Consider the following 27,756-nt stretch of genomic DNA (forward strand, 5'->3'; position numbering starts at 1 on the left):
TTTTGGTGGAATATATAAATACGTTGAGATGTCAAATAAATGAGAGTTGCGTGAGTATAATATTGGAATGAAATTTTTTGATAATTGTTAATTGTATGTACGTGGACAAAGAGAGAGTTGGAAACTTATTGAAATATGACTTTAATTCATTTACAAGGAAAATATATGTGTAAACATAAAGAAAATTGAAGGGAAATATATTTTTTTTTATTTAATTGATATGATTTCTTATCTTAAATAATTTCTCTAATATTATTGTTCCTTGTTGATATGATATTTAATATTTAATTATGGTTTTGCCTTTCTAGATAATTATGTTAAGATTTTAGTGTGATATAATATCTTACTTAAATTTAATTTCCTTCTTGATAAGATTATGTGGAGTATTGAGTTTTGTTTTCTAGATATAATATTTATGATAATAATGTACATGATATGGTATTATTGATTTATAAAGATATTGTTTCTAATAGAATTTTTTAAAGATATTGTTTCTAATAGAATTTTTGTTTACCATATCTTGTAGATTTTCTAAGAGGAGACATTTATAAATAAGAGGTGGAGATTCAAAAGCATTGAGAGGAAGAGGAGAGAGAGAGAGAGAGAGAGAGAGAAAAGAGTTATTTTTCGTGGAGATTTTCGTGAGGAGATTTTCGTGGCTTGATTTTTGTGAAGGAATTTTTCGTGGAATTACGTGGAGTGTTTTTCGTGGTGGAGAGTTTTTGTGGAAGAGTTTTTATTGGAGAGATTTTCGTGGTGTTCTATTCTCTCGATCAAATATACACTCACTTGTGCACGTAATAGATTTCAGAGAAATATTTCTTCAAGGGACGTGCTGTTGTGAAAAGTGCAGATACCGCGTGTTGCCTTGAATGTTGCCAACATCTTCAGACAACATCCGTAACGAAGTTGACTGAAGATCGTGTTTCGTTGATTTTATTTTTGGGCTTACATTTTTGCTTTCTTGTTTATGTTTTATTATTGTTGGTTATTTTAGAAAGCATTTGTTTTCTCAAAGTATTGAGGAAATTGATTTTCGTGGAGATCACTAGTGATAGGTTTTTGTGTAAACGATTTGGTTTTCTAGTGAATAATTTTTGCCATAAGGCACCGCACAAGTATTTATAATTGTGCATATTTAAACTTGTCCATCTATTTATTTAAAGTCAATTTGTGTTATAAAAAGTTTCCGCTGCATGAAGATGTTGTCCGAGATGTTGTAACATCTGGCACAACATTTAATTCTGACAATACACAAATTTACTACTTTTACTCTTATTCTGATATTTTCATTATTTATTGATATCTGTCGTACAAAATAATCCTTACAAGTGGTATCAGAGCCTACTCTTGATATACTAAGTGCTGATTCTGGTTTTTTGTTTTGTTTGACAGAAATATTTAAATGGACACCTCCTTGACTGCATTATTGACAGGAAGACACTGGCTGCAGGTGAATCCTTTAGGTGTTGCCCTAGGTGTTGCCACACCTGGCCGCAACATCTGCGAAAAATCAATTTGTTTAAAATCCACAGCCTCGAGAAACTCAAGTGCGGATGATGATTTGGAAGCTGATGATGAAGAAATCACTCTTGAGAGTGTACAAAAGCTTTATGAATAGTTGTTTGAAGATTGGACCAAAAGAAACAAGTTGAACTCAAGTCTCATGAAGGAGAACACTGATCTAAAAGCCGTGGTTGCTAAACTTGAAGTAATCTTGAGCAAAAAGAACTTAGAACTGGGTAAGACCAAAGAAGAGCTTCAAAAGGCAACTGAAACTTTATCAAAGTTCAATGCGAGCACATCCAAGCTTGAGTCCATACTTTTGATGGGAAGAGATGACAAGAAAGGCTTAGACTTCAAAGATAGTGTGTTTGAAATTGGTGAATCTTCCAAGTCGACTGTTTTTGTGAAAGGAAAGGCTGATACATCTCCACAACCACAATCCAAGTCACCAATCAAAAGCTCTCCACCGAAAAGACAACCCGTTGCACCTATCCCTACGAAGAGAAAACGCAGGTATGTATGTCATTAATGTTTTAAGCCTGGACATATCAGGCTCTACTGTTTTAAACTCAGGGATGACTGCATGAATCGAAAGTCGAGTTGGATGTTGCCCCGAATGTTGTCCAACATTTCCTGCAACACCTCCCACCATCGACCTACAGTAAGACAAATTTGGGTCCTAAAGGTAAAAACTCACTGTAATGTTGTCTATACTTCATTGAAAACTAACACTGCAGGTCATTGGTATTTTGATAGTGGAAGCTCACGTCACATGACAGGTTCAAGAAAACATCTCATCGATTATGTTGAACAAAATTGTGGTAGAGTGACCTATGGAGGGGGAGCTAAAGGAAAAATTGTTGGAAAGGGTACACTGAATGTTGAAGGATTACCAAAGTTCCACAATGTGCTTCATGTTGAAGGATTAAATTCGAATTTGATAAGCATAAGCCAATTGTATGATGATAATTTGCATGTGAAGTTTGATAAGCATACTTGTGAAGTTTTTGATGAAACTAACATGTGCATTATGACAGGTACAAGGTCTTCGGACAATTGCTACCAAATAAGAGAAGAGCTTTCATGCAAATATGCACAAGTTAGTGAACTCGACCTTTGGCATCAAAAACTCGGTCATGCAAATTTCAAAACCTTGAAAATTTTGAGTAAGTACGATGCAGTACGAGGTATGCCTAATCTTTTTTTTGATATACCATATGTTTGTGGCGATTGCCAAAAGGGTAAGCAAACTCGCGTGTCACACCCAGTGTTGCCAACATTTGGGACAACATGCTGTCTGGAATTGCTATACATGGATCTTATGGGTCCTATGGAAGTGGAAAGCTTTGGATGTAAAAAATATTCTTTTGTATGTGTCGATGACTTTTCACGGTTTTCTTGGATAATCTTTATTAGGGAAAAGTCAGACACCTTCGGTGTGTTTAAAAAATTGGTCACAAGAATTACAAACTTCCATAATTTAAAGGTGAGAAGGATCATGACTGATCATGGTAAGGAATTTGAAAACTATCTATTCTCATCTTTTTGTGACAGGAAAGGAATTTCACATGAATTTTCAGCACCAAAAACCCCACAGTAAAATGGCATTTCCGAACGCAAGAACATGACGTTGCAAGAAATGGCAAGGGTGATGCTAGCTTCGAAGGGTATTTCAAAGCGTTTTTGGGCAGAGGCCCTAAATACGACTTGTCATATTTCAAACAGGGTGTATTTAAGAAGTGGTTCAACCATGACTTCTTATGAAATAATCATGGGAAAGAAGCCTAATCTTAAATATTTTCATATTTTTGGTTGTGTTTGTTATATTTTGAATGACAGGGATCAACTTGCAAAGTTTGATTCAAAGAGTGATAAATGTTTGTTCTTGGGATATCCCACTAATAATCTAGCTTACCGCATGTTTAATTTACGAACTAGGACTATTATAGAATCCATTAATGTTGTTTTTGATGACTGTGTAGATCTCAAGAAGAAAACAGCTGAAGATGATGTGGAATACCTACTGGAAATTCCAATCATAGTGGAAAATGCAGATGTTGCCCCAAATGTTGCAACATCTAGCACAACACCTGACACTGAAGTCACTGAATCTGAGAAAGAGACACACAATGATAATAATGCAGTAGATGATGGACAGAATATTCCAAGTAAAATTCAGAAAGACCATCCATCATCTCAAATAATTGGAAGTGTGCATGGAGAAGTCCAAACTCGAAAGAAAGAGAGAGTGGATTACCGCAAGTTGGCTGGACTTATATGAATGAGCTCTACATACTCACAGGTAAGATTTTCATGTTTTATATCCAATTTTGAACCTAAAAATGTTGATGAAGCTTTAAAAGATGAATTTTGGATTAATGCAATGCATGATGAGCTTGAGCAATTTGTTCGAAATGATGTGTGGAACTTGGTTCCACCTCCTGACCATGGTAACACAATTGGTACAAAATAGATTTTTAAAAATAAAACTGATGAGTCGGGAAACATCATTCGAAACAAAGCAAGGTTGGTTGCTCAAGGGTACACACAGGTTGAGGGAGTTGATTTTGATGAGACCTTTGCTCCTGTAGCCCGTATTGAGTCAGTCCGACTTTTGCTAGCTATTGCATGCTACATGAAAATCAAACTTTTTCAAATGGATGTTAAAAGTGCATTTTTAAATGGAATTTTGAGTAAGGAAGTATATGTTAGACAACCTAAGGGTTTTAAGGATCCACACCATTTGGATCATGTCTACAAATTGAAGAAAACACTCTATGGTCTGAAGCAAGCACCACGTGCGTGGTATGGGAGATTGACTGAATATCTACTTGAAATTGGTTTCAAACGAGGTGAGGTAGACAAAACTCTTTTTATTCAAAAGTCCAAAGGTGAGATTCTTATTTGTCAAGTCTATGTTGATGATATAATCTTTGGTTCTTCATCTCAAAAGCATGCTAATGATTTTGTTGAATGTATGTCATCTACTTTTGAAATGAGCATGGTTGGTGAGTTGAGTTACTTTCGTGGTTTGCAAATTAAACAAATGCATGATGACATCTTTTTGTGTCAAAGTAAATATGCTAAAAATTTGATTAAAAAATTTGCAAATGAGAACACCAAACACATGAGAACTCCTATAGGCTCGAGTGAAAAATTGTGCAAAGATGATGTTGCCGAAAATGTTGACAACACTTTATACCGCAGCATCATAGGAAGCCTCCTCTATTTGACAGCCAATCGCCCTGACATCATGTTTAGTGTATGCTTATGTGCTAGATATCAATCTAATCCTAAAATTTCCCATTTAAAAGCTGTGAAACGCATTTTACGTTACATAGCAGGAACAATAGATTTAGGATTATGGTACACTCAAGAAACCAACTCGAATCTAGTAGGTTTTTCTGATGCTGAATGGGCTGGTGATTTAGATGATAGGAAGAGTACATCTGGAGGTTGTTTTTATCTTGACAATAATTTGATCGCGTGGCATAGTAGGAAACAAAATTGTGTTTCACTTTCAACTGCTGAATCTGAATATGTGGCAGTTGGAAGTTGTTGTACTCAACTTTTATGGATGAACCAAATGATAGAAGACTACAGGCTTAAGAGTGAAACCTTAGTTGTGTACTGTGATAATTCGAGTGCAATTGATATTTCAAAAATCCAGTACAACACTCTCGAACTAAACACATCTACATTCGACATCACTTTATTAGAGATCTAGTAGAAAAGGGGTTGATTCGAATGGAATTTTTTGGTACAAATAACCAATTGGCAGACATATTCACTAAAGCATTAGACTTTGAGAGATTCTCCAACCTTAGGAAATCTCTCAGCATGTGTGCAATTTGATCATTAATGGATGTTGTCTCGGATGTTACAACATATCAGACAACACTCCATCTGCATGTGCATTTCTAGGATTTAGGCATACTGCATGTGCATGCATACTGTTATATGATGTGTTTTTACAATGTTGCATAATCTTCTGGTGCACTTACAATTTCATGTTCTATCTAAACGTAACACACTTGGATATGATTAATAATCTGATTAAATCACAAAGTAATTGAAGGATGATCATGTACTCCATGACATTGTCCTATACGAAAAGTGACTTGAAAAGATTGAGTAAAAAGACAAATCAATTATGCATATGCTTTGTATCAGAAGAAAAGATGGGAAAAAGCTATCTAAAAGAGTCTAATGAAGACTGTGCTTTTAGTGTGGGAGCTACCTTTTCTGAATTTAATACAGAATTCAAAATAGAAGAATTTGGAAAAAGCTACCTAGAGGAGTCCTAAAGAAGACCGTTCTTCTAGTGTGGGAGCTACCACTTCTATGGTTAGAAAGTCAATAAGTCTCTAAGTGTGCATAAAAATCAAAATTTTTGGAATTGGACGTGTTGTTAGGAGATGTTGCCAACATTTGCGAAAACACTTCATCTGTAAACATATTTCATACTCGTTTGCATGTTTCTATTTTTGTTTCATTCTGTTAGTAGGCATAATTAGGACATGCATTTACACTTCATTGTGAATATTGTTGAGCCAAAAAGGGATTGAGTATTTCAACAAAGAAAATTCGGTTAAATTCCAGATTTGACTAGAAATCCAATATTTGTGATTTTTAATGTTTCAGTGGTGTTAAATCGATGTGGGTTTCAATTCTTGAAATTATTTTGAAATGATTTTGGACGCAATTATCTCAGTAAGTTTGGTAAGTGATTACAGACCAAAGCTGATCTGGTCTAGTACGAGAACTTGGTTGTCCATTCTGGACAAAAAGGGGGAGAAGATGCGACTCAAACTCAAACCCAAGCTGATGCTTTTGAATCTTGTGTTGAACTTTGTTGAATCTTGTTTTGAACTTTGTTTTGCTTGCTTTATCATTTAAATGGACTGTTAATGATATTTTGCAAGTGTTGTCTCAAGTGTTGCCAACAACTCGAACAACACTCGTACTAACTTGTTTTTATTCAAGGGGAGAAAAATTCACATATTAAGGGGGAGTTAACTGGAGTTTAATTGAGAAATTGAGTTTGATTTGATTTTGTTCAGAAAAGCAAAAAGGGGGAGATTGAAGGGAAATATATTTTCTTTATTTAATTGATATGATTTCTTATCTTAAATAATTTCCCTAATATTATTCTTCCTTGTTGATATGATATTTAATATTTAATTATGATTTTGCCTTTCTAGATAATTATGTTAAGATTTTATTGTGATATAATATCTTACTTAAATTTAATTTCCTTCTTGATAAGATTATGTGGAGTATTGAGTTTTGTTTTCTAGATATAATATTTATGATAATAATTTACATGATATGGTATTATTGATTTAAAAAGATATTGTTTCTAATAGAATTTTTGTTTACCATATCTTGTAGATTTTCTAAGAGGAGACATTTATAAATAAGAGGTGGAGATTCAAAAGCATTGAGAGGAAGAGAAGAGAGAGAGAAAAGTTATTTTTCGTGGAGATTTTCGTGAGGAGATTTTCGTGAGTTGATTTTCGTGGGAGAATTTTTTGTGAAGGAATTTTTCGTGGAATTACGTGGAGTATTTTTCGTGGTGGAGAGTTTTCGTGGAAGAGTTTTTATTGGAGAGATTTTCATGGTGTTCTATTCTCTCGATCAAATATACACGTACTGGTGCACGTAATAGATTTCAGAGAAATATTTCTTCAAGGGACGTGCTGTTGTGAAGAGTGCAGATACCGAGTGTTGCCTTGAATGTTGCCAACATCGTCAGACAACATCCGTAACGAAGTTGACTGAAGATCGTGTTTCGTTGATTTTACTTTTGAGCTTACGTTTTTGCTTTCTTGTTTACGTTTTATTATTGTTGGTTATTTTAGAAATCATTTGTTTTCTCAAAGTATTGAGGAAATTGATTTTCGTGGAGATCACTAGTGATAGGTTTTTGTGTAAACGATTTGGTTTTCTAGTGATTAATTTTTGACATAAGGCACCGCACAAGTATTTATAATTGTGCATATTTAAACTTGTCCATCTATTTATTTAAAGTCAATTTGTGTTATAAAAAGTTTCTGCTGCATGAAGATGTTGTCCGAGATGTTGTAACATCTGACACATNATGAAGATGTTGTCCGAGATGTTGTAACATCTGACACAATATTTAACTCTGACAAAACACAAATTTACTACTTTTACTCTTATTCTGATATTTTCATTATTTATTGATATCTGTCGGACAAAATAATCCTTACAAAAACCTTAGAGAACCACACAAGAAATATCACGAGTTTCATTTTAAATTAGACAAATTAGTTAAGAACAATGATGTGTTGTCAATGGTGATGAAAATGTGGGAAATCTAAGTGATACTTAAAAAAACAAGAGAAAATAAAGTGGAATAAGACCTAAAATGTGAACGACTCAAAAAAACAAAAAAAAAAAGACCATAAGAAAAAACAAAGCAAGTATAAAATAGATTAATCAACATCAAATTCGATGATGAAAAATAAAAATATAAATCATGACAATGAGATTGTTGAATTTAATCGAACAAAGATGCAGAAAAAATAAAAAAAATCAAACAAAAATTCGAAAAAGATACGAATGATTCAAAAAAAAAAAAAGAAAAATATTAGAGAAATTAAATCATGTTTGGTTGAAATGATAGAAAAACTGTGAAACAATATTTATTATTGAATTATTTGTGAAAAATTACGTGTCTACATTGATTTGTAAATTTACGATCATTATTTATAATACACTTAAGTTTTTTACCCGCATACATCGCACGTATTTTGTTACTATTAACTAAAAAGTTTAAAAAATATTTAACTAATTAGATTAAGAATTTATGCACGTGAACGAAACATGAAAGTTTGATTGGTCAATTGGTTTCCGTTTTGTAGCGGTGGTTGTATTTGGCGGCGCTTATGATAAATTAATTTTTAGTAATTATTAAATAAAAATATATAAAGTTCATCGTACGTAACTCTTTTATATATAAGACAATAGCCAGCAAACACGACTCCCATCAATATATTNCTTAGTATGAAATTGATCAATAATTCTGTCACACGATATTTTTTATATTAAAAATAAAAATAATATTAATATAAAAAAATATTATTTTTCAATATTATACATATATCCGTGGTCCTTCGGGTCAATGGATTCCTCAATTAATTCATTGAGAACACAGTTATAATTCAGAATCTCGTTCAACAATGGCGATGGCGATTTCTTCACTCAGCTATCCAACCAACAAAAGCCTAACTAAACAACCGCCGCTCCATTTCCCGGGACCTTGTTCACCGCCCAGCACTCTGAAGTTGCCGGCGGGCCCTTCATCCTCGTCGACGGCGATGGCTGTGGTCGCTGCGACCACAGGTGCCGTCGAAGCAGAACCAAAGACGACAGCTTCGGTTTCGACTAGGTATCTGCCGTTTCGAGTGGGCCACGGGTTCGATCTGCATAGGCTGGAGCCTGGCTATCCTCTCATCATCGGTGGTATTGATATTCCTCATGATCGAGGCTGCGAAGCTCACTCCGACGGTATCAATCAATACACGCTTCTATTTCCTTAGTTATACAGAGTGAGGAATTCGGTCTTAGGTGGTTTATTATTTTGGGAAAAAATTGGAATTTTGGAAACTTAAATTTTTACTTATTTCAGTTCACAACCATCCCCACTTCTGCAGCATCCGGCCTCGTGTATGTGTTTCTTGCTTACTGATTTCGTTTTATTTTGAAGTCATTCGTTTGATTCAATCTCATGATTTCGTGTTTGCTTTAGATAGATGAATGGTGAAAGTCTGTATTTTTTGCAACTGATCCGTTTGGTTAATTTCCATCTACAATTGAGGTTCTCTATTTGTTGTTTCTCATTATTTTCTTAATTTGACAACTAATAGATTGGTTAGAAAGAACTATGAAGAAACTGATGGGTTACAGAAAGAAGCAGAAGAAGAATCAGTCAACAAAATGTTCAAAGTCCCCGACCTCTTAATTATCTATCACCATTGATTTACATTAATCAATTCTGTTTATGGTTTTGACAATAATGATATGATTGGAACTCACTCCAATTCAATCGTAACTGTAGTCAAAGAATCACTTCAAAACTTTCAATCCCCTAAATGAAGCCCAAAATTCCAATTTTTTTCTCGTTATTGATCTGATTTTATGTAGATATTACAATCACTTATAAAATAATGACTGTTTTTATTGATCAGTTTTTGGGCGATATGTTACTCATCTGTTGTGAAATATTTAGAATGGCTCTGGCTAAAATAAAAATCGTGTTATAACTTATCTGTGTATTTCAACAAAAGGAAAAAAAATCATTTGACTCTTGAAAATTTTAAATTTTCGATCTTCAATCTTCGATAACAGTCAGTGGACAATGACAAGCTTTAAAGAAGTGGAGCAAAATTAAGACACGTTTCACAACGACAGCTGTAGTCTGAATCTGCTAATTTTCTTGCCCTTATGAAGTTAGCTGGTAAAAGTTTTGTCACCAAGGTGACTTTGTACTGTTGTTTCTAGGTGATGTGCTATTGCACTGTGTAGTTGATGCTATACTTGGGGCACTGGGACTTCCAGACATTGGGCAGATCTTTCCGGACACGGATCCTAAATGGAAAGGTGCAGCATCTTCTGTTTTCTTGAAGGAAGCTGTGAGTGCTTCTCTCCCTTTTTATTACATATCATGCTTGGGTCGCGTAAATTCAGACTTTTAGCGTGAAATTCATAATATTTGTGTGTGTTGAGTGTCTGAATTGGAGAACTTATTTTACTTGACTTACTCTTATAGAGTGTCAAGGAACATCTTTTAGAATCCTTATTTTCTCTGAAAAAACAATTTTTTTCTATGAGAATAATTTTATGCCTAGCTGCATCATCCTCATAAGCCGTTCACATTATTTACATGCATTGGATTGTGTATAAATGTTACAAATTCCCTGACCCAAATATGCAACTTATGTCACACCTCGGGACCGGGGTTAGTCGACACCGGCGTTGTTCATCAATCACACAATCGAAAAACAACCAGCCTCGTAGCATAGTATAAACCGAAACCAGTTTATTTTCATAATTCGCAAATTTAAACATTGTCTTTACAACTAAAAAATAAATAAATTGCGGAAACGTCTTACATGAAATTTTAAGCACTAAAATTCGAAAATCCTCCACTGCCAAAACTCGAAATTTAAAATAGTCACCAGCCCCAGAATTGTTCAGACTCTTCTTCTTCAACCTGCTCTTCGGATTTATCTGGGGAGGGGAGTGTAAGGGGTGAGTATTTTGAGAAATACTCAGCAAGTGGGGGCCGTTCGAGTACACAACATGCACATAAAATTTCGAAATACACACACACACACCATGCATATTTTGACTCATACCACATTCGTATCCTTGACCTGACACTGAGATTCCTCTACTTTCAATGGTTTACTGAATTCAGTCCCTAATTTTTATTCCTCTAAGGGGGCGAGGCCGAATCGGTTATATCCCCACCGTATGAGGGTCATATCATAGTTGGGATTCCCTCCCATATCAAGTTGAATCCTCACAGTGTCAACATAAAACCCATGCAGAAATCATAACAAGAAGGGGTAGAAGAAGAATTGTACTCGACCGAAATTTCAAAAAAACGAAAATGCACACCGAAATTACACATTTAAAACAAGCCCACTTACCTTAAATTCTTGCTGAAAAACGTGAAAAGCTAGGGTTGCTTGCACAGGAAATTTCGAAAATTTCCTCTTCGGCGCCTGAACGGCAGCGCTTCGCTACTCGGCTGAGCAAAACTCGAAAATTCCTAGGGAAACTAGGGAGAGGAAACTCGAAAATTTGGTGAGTTATGAGGTGTGATTTTCGAGTTATAGGGCCCTCCTATTTATAGGGGTTGGCTGCTATCTCTATAGGTGTCATCCGCGCGTTTAAACTTGAATGAAATCTTCATCTAGAATCGTGATCTAATCTAAATCTTTATCCCTGATTCTGGATAATAATTTCGAAATTTAGATATCTTTCCTTGGATAATTTCGAAATTATGCCTTGTCCAGCCTGCAAAAATTTCGACTTTTGTGTCTAATTTCCGATATTCGGTAGCCTTTTTATATCCCAATTATATTTCTTAAATCCCAAAAATTTCCCTACTTAAATCCGAAATTTAGTGGTATTTTTCCACGATAAGATTTTGATATTTTTTTCTTAAAAATCCTGGTAGTTAAACTTTTAAATTTTTCCCAAGCCTGTATTTTATCGTGCAGACTTTTCCCTATATCTCATCAATTTCGAAATCCTCCCTAAATCCTTCAATATTTTCGAAAATCCTATGATATCTACTTTAATATTTTGTAATCCAAGATTGAGTTATCTTCCTGCTTAAATCTTTATCCAGGTATATCAAATCTTAGATCTATATCCGGTATATTTCTGCATATCTCAAATTCCGAAAAAATATACACGATATTAATTAAATTCTTGAGTTCCAAATAATGCTCAAGATAAAATTATCCTTTCCATTTTCGAAAATCTTGCAAATCTTGGTACAAAATATTATCATGATAAAGTCTAAAATCCTTGATTTTACATCCCTCTCTCCTTATGGGAAGTTTCGTCCTCGAAACTTGGGTTGACTAGGTCTACGAAGAGGTAAGGGTATTGGTTCCTCATCCTTTCTTCTAGCTCCCATGGGGCTTCTCTTTCAGTGTGGTTAGACCATTGCACCTTGACGTAGGGAATGATTCGTCGCCTTAGTACTTGGTCTTTGGTGTCCACGATCCTGATGGAAATTTCTTCGTACTTCAGCTCTTCTCCCAAGTTACTTTCGATCATGAGCGGTTCTACTTCCAACACGTGGCTTGGATTCGAGATGTATTTCCGTAGTTGGGACACGTGGAAAACATTATGAATTCTTGACATGTTTGGCGGCAGTGCCAATCTGTATGCCAGTGTACCCACCTTTTCCAGAATGTCGAAGGGTCCTACATAACGGGGGTTCAGCTTCCCAGCTTTGCTGAATCGGACAACTCCTTTCATTGGCGAGACTTTTACGTAGGCCTTCTCGCCAACGTTGAATTCCACTGGCCTTCTTTTCAGATCTGCCCAACTTTTCTGTCGGTCTTGGGCTGCCTTGAGTTTCTCTCGGATGACTGTAACCTTGTCTATGATTATCTGTACGAGCTCGGGTCCTACTATTGCCTTTTCTCCCACTTCATCCCAATATAAGGGTGACCGACATTTCCTTCCATACAGAGCTTCATATGTAGCCATCCCAATACTGCTGTGATAGCTGTTATTATACGCAAACTCGATCAATGGCAGATGATTGCTCCAATTGCTACTGAATTCTAGGGCGCACGCTCGCAGCATGTCTTCCAAGGTTTGAATTGTTCTCTCGGTTTGGCCATCGGTTTGTGGATGATAAGCCGTACTAAGAGTCACTTTCGTTCCCATGGCCCCCTGAAAGCTCTTCCAAAAACGTGAGACAAATCTTGGGTCTCTGTCAGACAGGATGCTCACTGGTACCCCATGAAATCGTACAACATTGTCCATATACAGTGTGGCCAACTTGTCCAGATTGTAGTTCATCCGGACGGGTAGGAAGTGTGCGGATTTTGTAAGCCAATCAACAATTACCCATATTCCGTCCTGACCTTGCCTCGACTTCGGTAACCCCACCACAAAGTCCATGAAGATATGTTCCCATTTCCATTCAGGTATCTCCAACGGTTGCAATAATCCTCCAGGTCGTTGGTGCTCTGCTTTGACCTGTTGACACACTTGGCATTTAGCGACAAATTCTGCCACGTCCCTTTTCATTCCATTCCACCAAAAATTGCTCTTAAGATCTCTGTACATTTTTGTACTCCCTGGATGGACTGAAAATTTGGCCTTGTGTGCTTCTGACAGTATTTCTTGGCGAAGGTTATCGCTGTCTGGTACACAGTCGTCCTTTCATCCATAAGAATCCTTTGTCATCGATTTGTAGATCTTGAGACTTCCCGCTTTCGACTTGTTCCTTAAGTTTCTATAGCTCGGGGTCTCGGTCTTGATTTAACTTGACGGTCTCTTGCAGACATGGCTGAGCGGAGAGTGAAGCTAGAGTGATCTTGCCTCCATTTTTCCGACTCAGAGCATCTGCCACTTTGTTCGCTTTACCTGGATGGTAACTTATAGTCAAGTCGTAATCCTTCAATAGTTCGATCCATCGCCTTTGCCTCATGTTTAGTTCTTTTTGGGTGAACAAGTACTTGAGGCTTTGGTGATCTGTGAAAATTTCACACTTGGCGCCATAGAGGTAGTGCCTCCAAATTTTTAAGGCAAAGACAACTGCTGCTAACTCAAGATCATGCGTAGGGTAGTTCTTTTCGTGCGTTTTCAACTGCCTTGACGCATAGGCGATCACTCTTCCCTCTTGCATGAGTACGCATCCCAGACCTTCCTTAGATGCGTCACTTTAGATGGTGAATTCCTTATCTTCAGTAGGTAAGATTAGCACTGGCGTGGATGCAAGTTTTTCTTTCAATGTCTGAAAACTTTTCTCGCAACCTTCGTCCCAGATGAACTTGGAATTCTTCTGAGTGAGCTTAGTCAGTGGTATAGCTATGGAAGAAAAACCTTCGACGAACTTCCTGTAATAGCCTGTCAGTCCAAGAAAGCTCCTGATGTTTGTGGCGTTCTTAGGTTTTGGCCACTCTGTAATTGTCTCAACTTTCTTGGGATCCACTGATACTCCTGCTTCAGAGATCACATGCCCTAAAAATGATACACTCCTTAACCAGAATTCACATTTTTTGAATTTAGCATAGAGCTCCTTTTCTCTCAAGGTTTGTAGTGCAAGGCGGAGGTGCTCTTCATGCTCTTCCTCGTTGGGAGAATAAATGAGGATGTCATCAATAAATACCACTACGAACCGATCCAGGAATGGCTTGAATACTCTGTTCATTAGGTCCATGAAAGCTGCTGGCGCGTTGGTCAGTCCAAAAGGCATCACTGTGAACTCATAATGCCCGTATCTTGTCCGAAAAGCTGTTTTGGGGATATCTTCAGCCCTGACCTGCAGTTGGTTGTATCCACTTCTTAAATCCAGTTTAGAAAAAACTGCGGCTCCCTTAAGTTGATCAAATAGGTCGTCAATCCTCGGGAGGGGGTACTTGTTCTTGATAGTGATCTTGTTCAGTTCTCTATAGTCAATGCACAATCTCATACTCCCATCTTTCTTCTTTACAAAAAGTAATGGTGCTCCCCATGGAGACACACTAGGTCGAATTTGCTTTTTGTTCAGCAACTCTAGTTCCTTGTGTTCGGCCGGCGCCATCCTGTAAGGTGTTTTAGAGATCGGTGATGCACCCGGAACTAGATTAATTTCGAACTCAACTTCGCGGTCCGGGACTGTCCCTGGGAGTTCTTCTGGAAAGACATCCGGGAACTCACATACTATTGGGATGTCTTCTATCCTTAGTTCTACCTCTCCTTGTACTTCGCTGACCATTGCTAGGTAGACGTTTTCTTCCGATTTCATGGCCTTCCATGCCTGGGAAGCGGAAAGGAGTGATTTCCGTTCCTTGGATTTACCATGATACACAATCTCTTCCTGATTTGGGGTTCGGAGCTTAACTCTTTTCCCTTTACAGTCCACTATTGCATTGTTATTGGCTAACCAATTCATCCCTAAAATGATGTCGAAGTTGACCATAACTAATTGTATTAAGTTGGCGCTGAAAGTATGAGTAGCGATACCGATCTTACAATCCTTGTGAATTTCATGAGTTTCTATGGTCTTACTCGTAGGTGTGGCTATCCGAAAAGGTTCAGCTAGAGATTCGGGCTTAAGTCCTAATTTCTTAGCAAACCTCTTAGACACAAAAGAGTGTGTAGCACCACAGTCAAACAATGCATAAGCAGGTACTTTTTGAAGTAAGACGGTACCTGGTACGACTTCATTGGCGTCGTCCGCCTCCTCTTGGTTCATAGCGAACAACCTGGCATTAGGCTTATTCTCCTTTGGTTTGTTGGGGTTAGCTCCCAAATTCGGCCCAGTTCCCTTGTTGGGCCCAGCTGCTTGGTTGGCGGCCGTAGGACAATCCGCGATCCTGTGCCCTGCTTTCCCACATCCGAAGCACGCACCACTGGCTCTTCGACATTCCCCGGGGTGTCTGAAACCGCACTTCGGGCATGGCTTGGGTTCTTGATGGTTGACCGTTGAGGTTTGCCCTGAGGAAGGTCCGCCTGATTGGTTTGGCTTTCTGAACTTCTGACCGCCCTGAGAAGACTGACCGGCATGAGGTCGCTTGTTCTTATTCTCTCCCTCCCTGCGGCGGATGTCGGTTTCAGCTCGGATAGCTGCGCCCATAAGATCTGCAAAGTTGGCGGGCTGATAAACTGCTAAGGCCGACTGAATTCAGCTGTTCAATCCCCTCTTGAAGCGGTGCAGCTTCAACGCTTCGTCCGCCATAATCGTCGGAGCATATGACCCAAGGGCGTTAAACTGCGATGTATACTCCACAACTGACATATCTGGGGCTTGAGTGAGATTTTCAAATTCACTCAACTTCTGCAATCTGACTTCCGCTGGATAGTACTGTTTCAGAAATGTTTCTCGGAAGTTCTGCCATGTAACTGGTCCAGTAGCGGTCATGGCTGGCGAGACTGCTTCCCACCACTTAGCTGCTTTGTCTTCCAGAAAAGGCACAATCACATCAACCTTGAGTGCCTCGGGAACTTCCAATAGCCTTAACTGAGTCTCGATACTCTTTAGCCAACTCTGGCCGACTTCAGGATCAGCGTCCCCTCTGAATATCGGACACATGTTTTTGCAGAGAGACTCATAATGAAATTTGATTCCATTTGGTGGTGGGGGAGGAGGTGGTTGATTGGCGTTCGGGTTTCCCAACCCTTGCAGTGTTGTTGCCACTATGATGGCTATGGCCATGAGATCAGCTTGGCTTAGGCCCACCCTGAGAGGTGGATTTCCGCCCGTATTTGGATCTTCGTTATAGTCATTGCGGTTGTTGGCGTACCGCGGGTTGCGATTGTTTCATGGAGGTCTTCCGGCCATTTCCTACAATTGCAAGTTCTAAGAATTTGTAGTACGAGTAGGATTCATGCAATAGATTGTGCAGAAGTAAATTGAAATCAATGGGACAAATAAAATATTTTATTGATTTCTCAAGCAGAAAAATAAATGAACATGACCAATCTAAGTGAAATAAATAAATGTACTGAATTTAAAAAAAACGTAGCAACAATGGGAATAAACTACTAAGAATGGTTCACTAAAACGCTCTAATCCACTATCTCTCCATTCCCCATGGCCACGTCAGGTGGGGCTTCTTCCTCCTCGGGATCCTCAGGCATCTCTGGGTCTAAGAACTCTGCAAGCTGCATCTGAAGACTCTGATTTTCCGATTCCAACTTCGCAATCTCTTCCCTGTGGGTCAGAATCTTTCCTATCGCGTCATTCAATTCATTTCTTGCATGTGAGCAGTTTGCTTCATTCTTCTGGATGAGCTCCTTCTCCTTTGCTTTCCTTTCGTCTACCTTCTTGGATAGCCTTTGGTTATTCTCAGATAATTGCATGATCACATTCCAGGATTCTTCAATTTTTTTCTTATCCCTCAGCCGTGCTTGACGGGCTTCAGACAGTTCTATGGTGCGTCTATCCAATTCCTCCTTAGCTTGCTTGGCTTGACCCATCTTTATTTGTAATGACTCTCGCAGTTCGCAGTTATGTTCTTTAACGAGCTCGAACATTTCAAAGACCTCATCGATTCTCTTTTCCGCTGCCATCAGCTTGGTAGTCAGATTCTCCACTTGTTGCCTCCTCTCAAGATTACTAGCTCTCAGCCTTCTGATAGTGTTGTCCTGGTTGCCTAGGGCCAATTCCTTTAAACGTATAGCAGCCTGAGCGCGCGTGTGAGGTCGGTGATAGTCCAACTGAATAGTCTCCCTATGAGTAATCGGGGCTACTTTCTTACGGGCAGTGACACGCATGCGAGCCATTTCCTGGAAACAATAAAGAAAGGAAATGCTCAGAATATCATAAATAGGACAAATAGAAATATCAGGATCGTATAGGGTCAAGTATATGAAAATAATTAAAATTTTGAAAATTTCCAAAAATGGAAAGTTTTGGGATAGACACATGGATTCGAAGCATATGTCGAGAGGATTCCAGAACAGTTGACGGAATCGAATTTGGAGTTTCCTACGAAAAGTTATAGGGGTTACGAAACCTTCCTAAAACGGCAAAAACGAGGTTTCGGAGGCCTAAACGAAGGATTTTCGCGTTTTGGACCCCTACCTCACGACTTTAAGGTGGTGACTATCGATCGTTGGGCCGTTTTGGAGGGGGTAGCGTTGGTCTCGAGTAAAAATTCCATCGAAAATTTTTCGTTTTTTTTTTTTTGAAAATCGATTCTCCCTCTCGGATTATGAACCTGGCGGCTCTGATACCACTTAAATGTCACACCCTGGACCGGGGTTAGTCGACACCGGCGTTGTTCATCAATCACACAATCGAAAAACAACCAGCCTCGTAGCATAATATAAACCGAAACCAGTTTATTTTCATAATTCGCAAATTTAAACATTGTCTTTACAACTGAAAAATAAATAAATTGCGGAAACGTCTTACATGAAATTTTAAGCACTAAAGTTCGAAAATCCTCCACTGCCAAAACTCGAAATTTAAAATAGTCACCAGCCCCAGAATTGTTCAGACTCTTCTTCTTCAACCTGCTCTTCGAATTTATCTGGGGAGGGGAGTGTAATGGGTGAGTATTTTGAGAAATACTCAGCAAGTGGGGGCCGTTCGAGTACACAACAACATCCACATAAAATTTCGAAATACATACACACACACCATGCATATTTTGACTCATAGCACATTCGTATCCTTGACCTGACACTGAGATTCCTCTACTTTCAATGGTTTACTGAATTCAGTCTTTAATTTTTATTCCTCTAAGGGGGCAAGGCCAAATCGGTTATATCCCTACCGTATGAGGGTCATATCATAGTTGGGATTCCCTCCCATATCAAGTTGAATCCTCACAGTGTCAACATAAAACCCATGCAGAAATCATAACCAGAAGGGGGTAGAAAAAGAATTGTACTCGACCGAAATTTCAAAAAAACGAAAATGCAAACCGAAATTACACATTTAAAACAAGCCCACTTACCTTAAATTCTTGCTGAAAAACGTGAAAAACTAGGGTTGCTTGCACAGGAAATTTCGAAAATTTCCTCTTCGGCGACTGGACGGCAGCGCTTCGCTACTCGGCTGAGCAAAACTCGAAAATTCCTAGGGAAACCAGGGAGAGCAAACTCGAAAATTTGGTGAGTTATGAGGTGTGATTTTCGAGTTATAGGGCCCTCCTATTTATAGTGGTTGGCTGCTATCTCGATAGGTGTCATCCGCGCGTTTAAACTTGAATGAAATCTTCATCTAGAATCGTGATCTAATCTAAATCTTTATACCTGATCCTGGATAATAATTTCGAAATTTAGATATCTTTCCTTGGATAATTTCGAAATTATGCCTTGTCCAGCCTGCAAAAATTTCGACTTTTGTGTCTAATTTCCAATATTCGGTAGCCTTTTTATTTCCCAATTATATTTCTTAAATCCCAAAAATTTCCCTACCTAAATTCGAAATTTAGTGGTATTTTTCCTAGATAAGATTTTGATATTTTTTTCTTAAAAATCCTGGTAGTTAAACTTTTAAATTTTTCACAAGCCTGTATTTTATCGTGCAGACTTTTCCCTATATCTCATCAATTTCGAAATCCTCCCTAAATCCTTCAATATTTTCGAAAATCCTATGTTATCTACTTTAATATTTTGTAATCCAAGATTGATTTATCTTCCTGCATAAATCTTTATCCAGGTATATCAAATATTAGATCTATATCCGGTATATTTCTGCATATCTCAAATTCCGAAAAAATATACACGATATTAATTAAATTCTTGAGTTCCAAATAATGCTCAAGATAAAATTATCCATTCCATTTTCGAAAATCTTGCAAATCTTGGTACAAAATATTATCATGATAAAGTCTAAAATCCTGGATTTTACAACTTACATCAATTCATGGATCTCATGACCAACTCTACAAGTGCAAGCTCACTCAGGCAGGTAGCAGCATCGGTCCTACTTTGTTACCATGCACCTGTGGGACTTGTCAGCGGTGCTACCAGTGCACCACTAGCTTTCTCTTTGTGGTCAGAAACTAGATGATTAACCCAATTGTGCTTTCATCGTTTTTAGTTGCACTAGTGCTATTTTAGCATTTTAAAGTTCTAAATGTTTTGGTTATTGTTGAATATTTTAAAGTTCCAAAATATTGAAACCATTAATTAGTTCCGATTTTTATTTAACTTTTTTAACACCTGTTGTTAGATTATAAACTCAAGAGATATAATATCACAAAAGACTTGTCTGTTGGGTAATATAATTTTCTTGAATTTATAAGTTACTCTTTATTTATTTTAATGTTCGATGTGAGACATTTGTGATACCTGCTAAGCTGTTATAATTGATTTAATTTTTGAGACTCTGTGCAAGATGTCATTTAGATGTTAGAGTGGCTGCTTTTCGGCATAAAAAATAATCATGATTATATTGCACTAGAGAAAATTAAATGAAATTTTGGCAAATGCACCAGGATATGTAGATGAAGATCACAAAAGCGTGCAACGCTTGAAGTTAAATTACACACGTACCAAATAGCAAATTTACTTGCGGGAGTTAACAATAAGATTTCTGAGTATAACCTTTCTGCAGCATGTTATTGAATAGATCTTAGGTCGCATTTGGATTGATAAATTTCAAATATATGTATTTCAAATATATTTTTGTAGTTTTAGATAAGCAGGACCATAAACTTCAAATCCACCATTTGCATGTTTATATAGTGTTTCATGTTAATTAGAATGAATTTCAAGTTCATCTCATAATGGAGAGTGGAGACATTTGATATTCATTTTACTTTACGTAACTAATGTGTATATAGTAAGATATGGATTTAAGATTTCATATGTTGTTTCATTTTTAACAATAAAATTATAATTGAAATTCATGGATTTCAAATCCATCTCCCGGAATCCAACCTTAGTTTATGATGTAGTCAAATGCTTGAGCATTGGTTGATATAGTTGTGGCCATAGATTATTCACTTGCTCGACGGAAAACTCCTAAAACTTGACGGCCCCTATATGGGATTTTTAGAAACTTTAACTCTTGAACAAATTAAAATACTATTGCCGCATTTGTTCTTGAAATATTTTACATGTTAGGTTCGACTAATGCATGAGGCGGGTTATGAGCTCGGAAACCTGGACGCTACTTTAATTCTCCAACGACCAAAGCTAAGCCCTCACAAGGAAACTATCAGGACCAATTTGTGCCACCTTCTAGGTGCGGATCCATCGGCTGTAAATCTCAAGGCAAAAACTCATGAAAAGGTGGACAGTCTCGGAGAAAATAGAAGTATTGCAGCACACACAGTTGTTCTACTCATGAAGAAATCATAGATGATTCTTTTAAACATTCCAATATAAATTTGTATTTCAAATGCTTAGTTTATAAATCTTTACTGTCTTATGTCAGCGATAAATATTATCGATATCATAGAGTGATCCAAAAGAATCTCTTGTACTTCAAACTTGAATAAAAAACTTATATGCTTTTGATTAAGGTATTTTTGGAGCTTACTCAGTTACTTTATGTCAATCTTAGATTTCTTATTATTTTTATTTAAACCACAAGCTACTTACTCTTATAATAGCTCGAAATTTTCCAACTATCTCCATATGTCAAATTTTATAGTAGTAAAGAAACTTAAAGATCGACAAAAAAAAATAAAAAAAAATTAGGCAATGAAATAAGAATATTAAATTGTGAAGTCCCTTGAACAACTCATCATAAGTTTTTTCTTAAAAATGTCAAATTTTAATTTAATATAGACTTAAAAATTTAAAAACTCATCAAGACAGATAGATCGAGAATTGGTTGACCCATTCCCATACGAAATGTTAAAAGACGTGATCTCATCATATTGTGTGCCCAACCAAATGCCCTTTAATTAACTTGTTACCAATATAAAATTTATATTTCAAACAATGTCCACATCTCACTCGTCATATATATATTATTATTATTATTATTATTATTATTATTATTATTATTGGTGTTATCTCAACAATATTAGAAAACGTGAGAGCCTTAGACTAACATCTTTTGACATAACTATCACACCAATTTTTTGTTAAATTTTTCATCAATCTTGACTGAAGCTGATCCGAGGTAGCTAGCCTCCTCTAGAAGGGAGAAAAGGCCAAGAATTCAAGGAAGAAAATAGAAATTTCATTGATAAATGTCAAATTGAATGAATATAATTCAATTTCTTCTTTATATTCTTAACTAACTACACTTCTCTTCCAACAAGCTATTACCACTATCATATCAAACCTAGTATTTGATATAATTTCGATTTCATTCTTCAAGATTTCCACCAATTTTTTCCTGACCAGCTCCATCGTTCGAGATACAAAAAATCTTAAATATATCAAGTATTTAAAATTCTTTGTTATATAAAAACTCGAAACCATATCAATTTTTTTTAAATAAAAATAAAAATATATCATGTATATTCATATATTATATTATACAAATGCAACAACACACGCGACAACACACGTGAAACTCATATGTTGGTATATACAATGTGAATGTACATACAACATATGTACATGCATGAAATATTACAACGCGATACACACACTAAAACTAGCTTATACGTAGATCAAATGATATTCAAGAAACGACACAAGAACTGGGATTCTCCTCAGAAATGTGGGAATAATAGTGCTGCAAACTGTTATTGTTTGGATGATATTGATGAAAGTAAGCTGCAGCTGCTGCAGGATTCAAATTCCTGTAATTCTTCCAAAGTTCTGCAATCTGTTCACTCTCTTTTCTCTTCCTCTCTTCTTCTTTCTTCTTCTCCTCTTCTTTCTTCTTCTCTTCTTCTTTCTTCTTCTTTTCTTCTTCTTCCTTTTTCTTGTCTGGTTCTTTCGCCGGACCGACTGTTAGAATCTGTGTGGTCCATAGCTTTCTCAATTTGCTTACGATTTGAATTGGATCGACTTCTCCGACTATAGTTAGTTTCTTGTCCTTCATGTCAATGGCAATAGATTCAATCCCTGTAATTATATTCAAGTTTAAAATCGTAATATTAAGAATATTTCGTTTATATGGTTCGCCGTGACCGTCGCAGAAAGGACAGAACGGGCTAAAATAATTGATTTTTTTTACCTGAAAGGCTTGAAACAGCCTTCAATGCCTTTTGTTTGTCTTTGTGATCATGTATTTCCAACTTCAATACCACTTTCTGTTCTCAACAAATATATTTGAATTAGTCTCAAAAACTTTTGGTCAATCAAGCATAAATTTGCATCAAGAACACAAGAGAACTCGGAAAAAAGACTCACGAAATCTTATTAATTAAAATAGAATTAATATATGAAAAACTTTGGAAGAAAATTAACAAGAAATGAAGAAGTACGTATCCAAAATAATTTTTAAAAAAAGGTACAAAACAAGAACAAAATCAAAGATTTTGTAGGGAAATTACCTTTGACATCTTGAAGGATCAGGTTGAGAATCCTTGATTAATAGGAGAAATTAAACGAAAATTCAAGTAAAGTAGTGGGAATTGTGAACAGATTTGTGGAAATATTTAGAATACACAAAAAGAAGTTAAAGAACAAGAATTGCTGATGATCGAAATCATTTTCAAAGTGTGAATAGAAATACTATCAGGGATGGTTTATAAATTAATAATTATAATAGTAAAATGAGATAGAAAGATAGAATAATATATAATTTTTTAAAAGAGTAGTAGGTATCATGTTTGATGGTCTCACGGATTTATATTACTACGACAAGTCGATTCTGTTCATATGTATAGTAAAAAATAATACTCTTGATGTATCGAGTCAGGTCAGAAATATGTCTCACTAAATTGATCTGTGAGACGACTCATATGAGTTTTTGTGTTTTTAAAAATAGTTATGTTAGTTTGAGTGGGAAGGATATGGATTCTATTTGTCAAGGTTAGACGCTTGACTAAAATTAGTCTCCCTCGGAAAATCTAAAGGCCATTTTGTGGATGAAATTGTACCCTTTCTTTGTCAGGAAATATTAATTGTTCATGTTGATGTTTTTTTATTCAAGGAATGTATGTCGTTGTTTTTAAGAAAATAAAAACTGAAAAAAATTAATCGGGTCAGGTTAAAATCTAAATGAAATACATACATATACATATATGTATAGACTTATTTGTATATGCACGTTAATATTGGGTTCATGTGTGTGTCTACATATAAATATACACACACATGTGCGGTATTAAAAAAACAAAAACAANAGATGCTGCTAATAATTCCAATTTGGTGTGCTAAATATTACTTGTAAGAAATACTTCATTGGTTAAATAAATATTAACTATATGAATCTCGAGTACATATATTATATAAGACTGAACGTTTGTCGTTTTACCAAAAATTATTGCTGATGGTAAAAATACAACTCAAATCTTTTAAATCATACAACAGTCAAATATCATGTTTCGATTGTTATAACCAACAACAAAGACAATTATTACACCTAACATATTATATTATTTGTATGATCTATTCATGTTTAGATACATGTAAAAATATGGAGGATGTTACCTCCACTACATACTGGTAAACCTGTTCAATTAAATACGATAAATTAATGTTTTAATTTGAGTTTAGTGTGTATACCAATTTCTATAATTACTTGAGGCTGCTAAACCGGTAACTTGGTACGTTGGTATGTCACCTTTGATTGATAGATCAGCAAATTGGCCCATTCTATTTTGATAATTATCATATTATCTAGAGGAAGACTCTAGTATGACGAGTTGATGTGGTTCCTATTTACTAAAAAATTAATAATTTTGACTTAAAATTAATATTTTTTATTAACCGGATCGGGTTGGAGATTCGTCTCATAAAATTGACTTCGATGAAACTGAAAAAGAAAAAAAAATTTAAAAAGCACTAAGACGCTAGTATTAATAATAAATGCAATTTTTTTTTAAAAAAATAACATTTTGATTTTCTTTTAGATATATAAATATACTTTTAACTTTATAAATACGAGCGTCATGCATGTACCATAGTTATTAATCATATGAATTGATGGATTCTTGTAAGAAGGTCTTACATGTCAATATATATGTTAGATGTGTCGATGAGATTCATATCTACAATACAAAAAATAATATTTTTGATATAAAAATTAATATTTTTCATGGGTCGGATCAAAGATATGTATAACGGATTTGACTGGTGAGATAATCTTATAAGAATTTTTATGTATAATAAAATACATATGCTATAATGTACACTGACTTTAAATTTGTCGTTAACTAAATTTATTAGCTATCAAGTGAGTGGCGTATGCATCACTGATTTACTATTATGTCAAAAAATTAATAAAATTTTACTTTATTTGAACCCATTACACACATTGTGGGCACATAATTAATTGATTAATTGTGCTTGACACGTTAATATATTTAAATATAATAATCTATTACAAATAATTTGATTTTTTTTTGTTCGAATTAGTCCACAACTCCATAATTATAAATTCTAAAGATAATTTTACATATAATATTTGATAAATATACAAAATCCATATTTAAAAGAATATAATTTATCATTAACACAACTATTTTTCTTTTTCCTTCCAAGACGCTAACATATTAGTTATGACGCGTTGGCTCTAACATGATTGGCCCACTTTCGTTTTCGATTCGAAAAAACAATTACAAGAAAAGTGTCATTAATCTTGGATGATCATGATCCAATTCATCAACTATTCGACAATATATATACTTTTGATATATCGTTTATTAATCGATGAAAATCTTATAGACGTCACAAGATGCATGTAATTATATTTTGGAATGTCACATCGATTGTTTTTCACACAACGTTGTATCAAATATGTCGATGGTGTTTTCGAGAACATATTGTTCTGTATTTATTTATTTATTTTTACGTTCGAGTAGATGTTCAGATGGACATCGTGAAAACAGTTAATTCAGTATTGTATGACATTCCACAAGATATTCTCGCAAATATCTTGCTTTGTGTGTATATATATATATATATATACACGTGAAAAACAATCGATATGACATTTCAAAATATAATTACATGCATCTTGTGACGTCTATAAGATTTTCATCGATTAATAAACGATATATCAAACTATTGTGTGTGTGTGTATATATATATACTCTCTTTATATATACACACATGCTTTACGAAATTAATCGCCCTAAATATATTTTGGTAAAAGGATATGATGGTGTTAAAGTTTGGTGGACGAATTCGTACTCAATCAGAATTACGTCATAAACTCAATAATCGAATGAGAAAGAGAAAGCTTTCACGTAAAATAATATTAGATGAAAATGAAGTGAGCTGTCTAGTCCAAGAGAATAAAAATACATTTTGGAGTGATAATATTTTTTAAATCCATTCGAAAGGATGAATGATAAGACTTTTAATAATAAATAGTTTTGATAACCTCAATTTTTGAGGTATTTTCCCGAGTTTGTTATGCAGCAAATCGTTTTTTTTCATTAATAAATGAAAGATATTTTTTTATGTTTGTATAAGGATTTTACTACCAGATGAGAACTTTTTCAGAAGGTTATTGGATATTTGATATTGATTATGTTAATGGATTTATTAATATGTTAAGTATAATTTTTTTAGTATTTTAGAGTATTAACGGTTGTGTGATAATTGAATAATTGATGAGGATACTTACAGTGTGTTTGGAAACCGGGATTTGAGAGGATTTAATGAGATTTGGATTTCAAAATCCTATTTTTACTGTTTGGCAAAATGATTCAAAAAAAGAATTCGGATTTTTTTAGAATTTTATGGGATTTCAATGAGTATATCCAAATCCCATCAAATTTGATAAGATTGGGTGTGATTTGGATTTTAAAAACATATATATTACTTTTTTATCCAAATTTCATCAAATCTGATAAGATTTCTAAGGGTAGCTTAGTAAAATTTTAAATTTCAAAATTCGAATCATTTTTTCTCCAAACAAGAAATGGATTTGTAAATATCATTTTTAAATTTTAAACCAAACATGAAATGGAATTTCAAATACTTGAATTTCCAAATCCAAATCCAAATCCAAATTCATATTTATAAAGAACCAAACACACTGTAAGAGTAGCTTAGTAAAATTTTAAAATTTCAAATTCGAATCCTTTTTTCGCCAAACAAGAAATGGATTTGTAAATACCATTTTTAGATTTTAAACCAAACGCGAAATGAAATTTCAAATACTTGAATTTCCAATTCCAAATCCAAATCCAAATTCATATTTATAAAAAAACCAAACACACTGTTAAAATAAATATTACTAAAAGATGATTGAGGATTTCTTTACTTCATATTTAAGAGCTTAGGTGATATATTTATTAGCCTTGCCACTTTATTTTTCGAAGATATGAAAATATAGAATTTTATTGAATTTGTAGAACCACCGATAACAACATTGTAACAAGAGGCTAATTAAAAAAAAACGAAAAGATATAAATAGAATTATCTTAACCTCATGGCAAGGAAAAAGCAAATTTTAGTATGCTATATGTAAAATGGATTTACAAAAGGGGTAAATGTATTACAAGGCAAAAAAAATTCATAGAAATAAGAAATGAAAAACAACTTTTATATATGTAGATTAGATATAGTACGAACTAAAATTCTTAATAGGTAGATACAAATAATTTATAACTAAGCATTTTTTACCGCACAAGGAAAACATTTGTTTATTTATTTAGTGGACAATCTGTTGATGTTGATGCATGCATATCTTTGATATCTAATTCTTTCTCAATATCAGTTGCATATTGTAGCAAAAGAGAAAGCTTTGCTTCCATTGTAAGCACTTGTCGGAAGATGACAGTCTATACTGGGTTGGAGTAAAATCTTTTCATCATAACTTCAACTTATTTTTGAAATAGACAGTTGTAGTAACATTGTTCACAGTCGATACAAGTACAGTATGAGTTGTTTTCCATTAGATTTGATGATGAACAAAAAATATAACTAATAAAGAGAGTGAAAGTATGGTAAAATAATTAACTAACTTTGAAGCAATAAATAAGGTAAGTA

General features: G+C 35.1%; 2 protein-coding genes across 2 annotated transcripts; one reads left to right on the forward strand and one right to left on the reverse strand.

Moving 5' to 3' along the window:
* Positions 1-8,651: 8,651 nt before the first annotated feature.
* On the forward strand, positions 8,652-21,230 carry LOC140983074 (2-C-methyl-D-erythritol 2,4-cyclodiphosphate synthase, chloroplastic-like). Its single transcript, XM_073449972.1, has 3 exons — positions 8,652-9,042; positions 10,036-10,166; positions 20,803-21,230. The coding sequence occupies exons 1-3, from the start codon at positions 8,715-8,717 to the stop codon at positions 21,037-21,039; spliced, it is 696 nt and encodes a 231-aa protein (XP_073306073.1). The 5' UTR covers positions 8,652-8,714; the 3' UTR covers positions 21,040-21,230.
* A 908-nt stretch (positions 21,231-22,138) lies between these two features.
* Positions 22,139-23,382, reverse strand: LOC140983256 (uncharacterized). Its single transcript, XM_073450215.1, has 3 exons — positions 23,142-23,382; positions 22,823-22,898; positions 22,139-22,710 (listed from the first exon to the last, which is right to left on the reverse strand). The coding sequence occupies exons 1-3, from the start codon at positions 23,148-23,150 to the stop codon at positions 22,322-22,324; spliced, it is 474 nt and encodes a 157-aa protein (XP_073306316.1). The 5' UTR covers positions 23,151-23,382; the 3' UTR covers positions 22,139-22,321.
* Positions 23,383-27,756: the final 4,374 nt, after the last annotated feature.

This window comes from Primulina huaijiensis, chromosome 8, assembly GCF_012295235.1.
Source record: "Primulina huaijiensis isolate GDHJ02 chromosome 8, ASM1229523v2, whole genome shotgun sequence".
In the NCBI taxonomy this organism is placed as follows: domain Eukaryota; kingdom Viridiplantae; phylum Streptophyta; class Magnoliopsida; order Lamiales; family Gesneriaceae; genus Primulina; species Primulina huaijiensis.

Coding starts and splice junctions, on each gene's coding strand:
- LOC140983074 (XM_073449972.1), top strand. CDS start 8,715: ATGGCGATGGCGATTTCTTCACTCAGCTATCCAACCAACAAAAGCCTA. Junction 9,043..10,035: donor CTGCGAAGCTCACTCCGACG/GTATCAATCAAT, acceptor TGTTGTTTCTAG/GTGATGTGCTATTGCACTGT. Junction 10,167..20,802: donor CTGTTTTCTTGAAGGAAGCT/GTGAGTGCTTCT, acceptor TTTACATGTTAG/GTTCGACTAATGCATGAGGC.
- LOC140983256 (XM_073450215.1), bottom strand. Junction 22,711..22,822: donor GGCTGTTTCAAGCCTTTCAG/GTAAAAAAAATC, acceptor ATATAATTACAG/GGATTGAATCTATTGCCATT.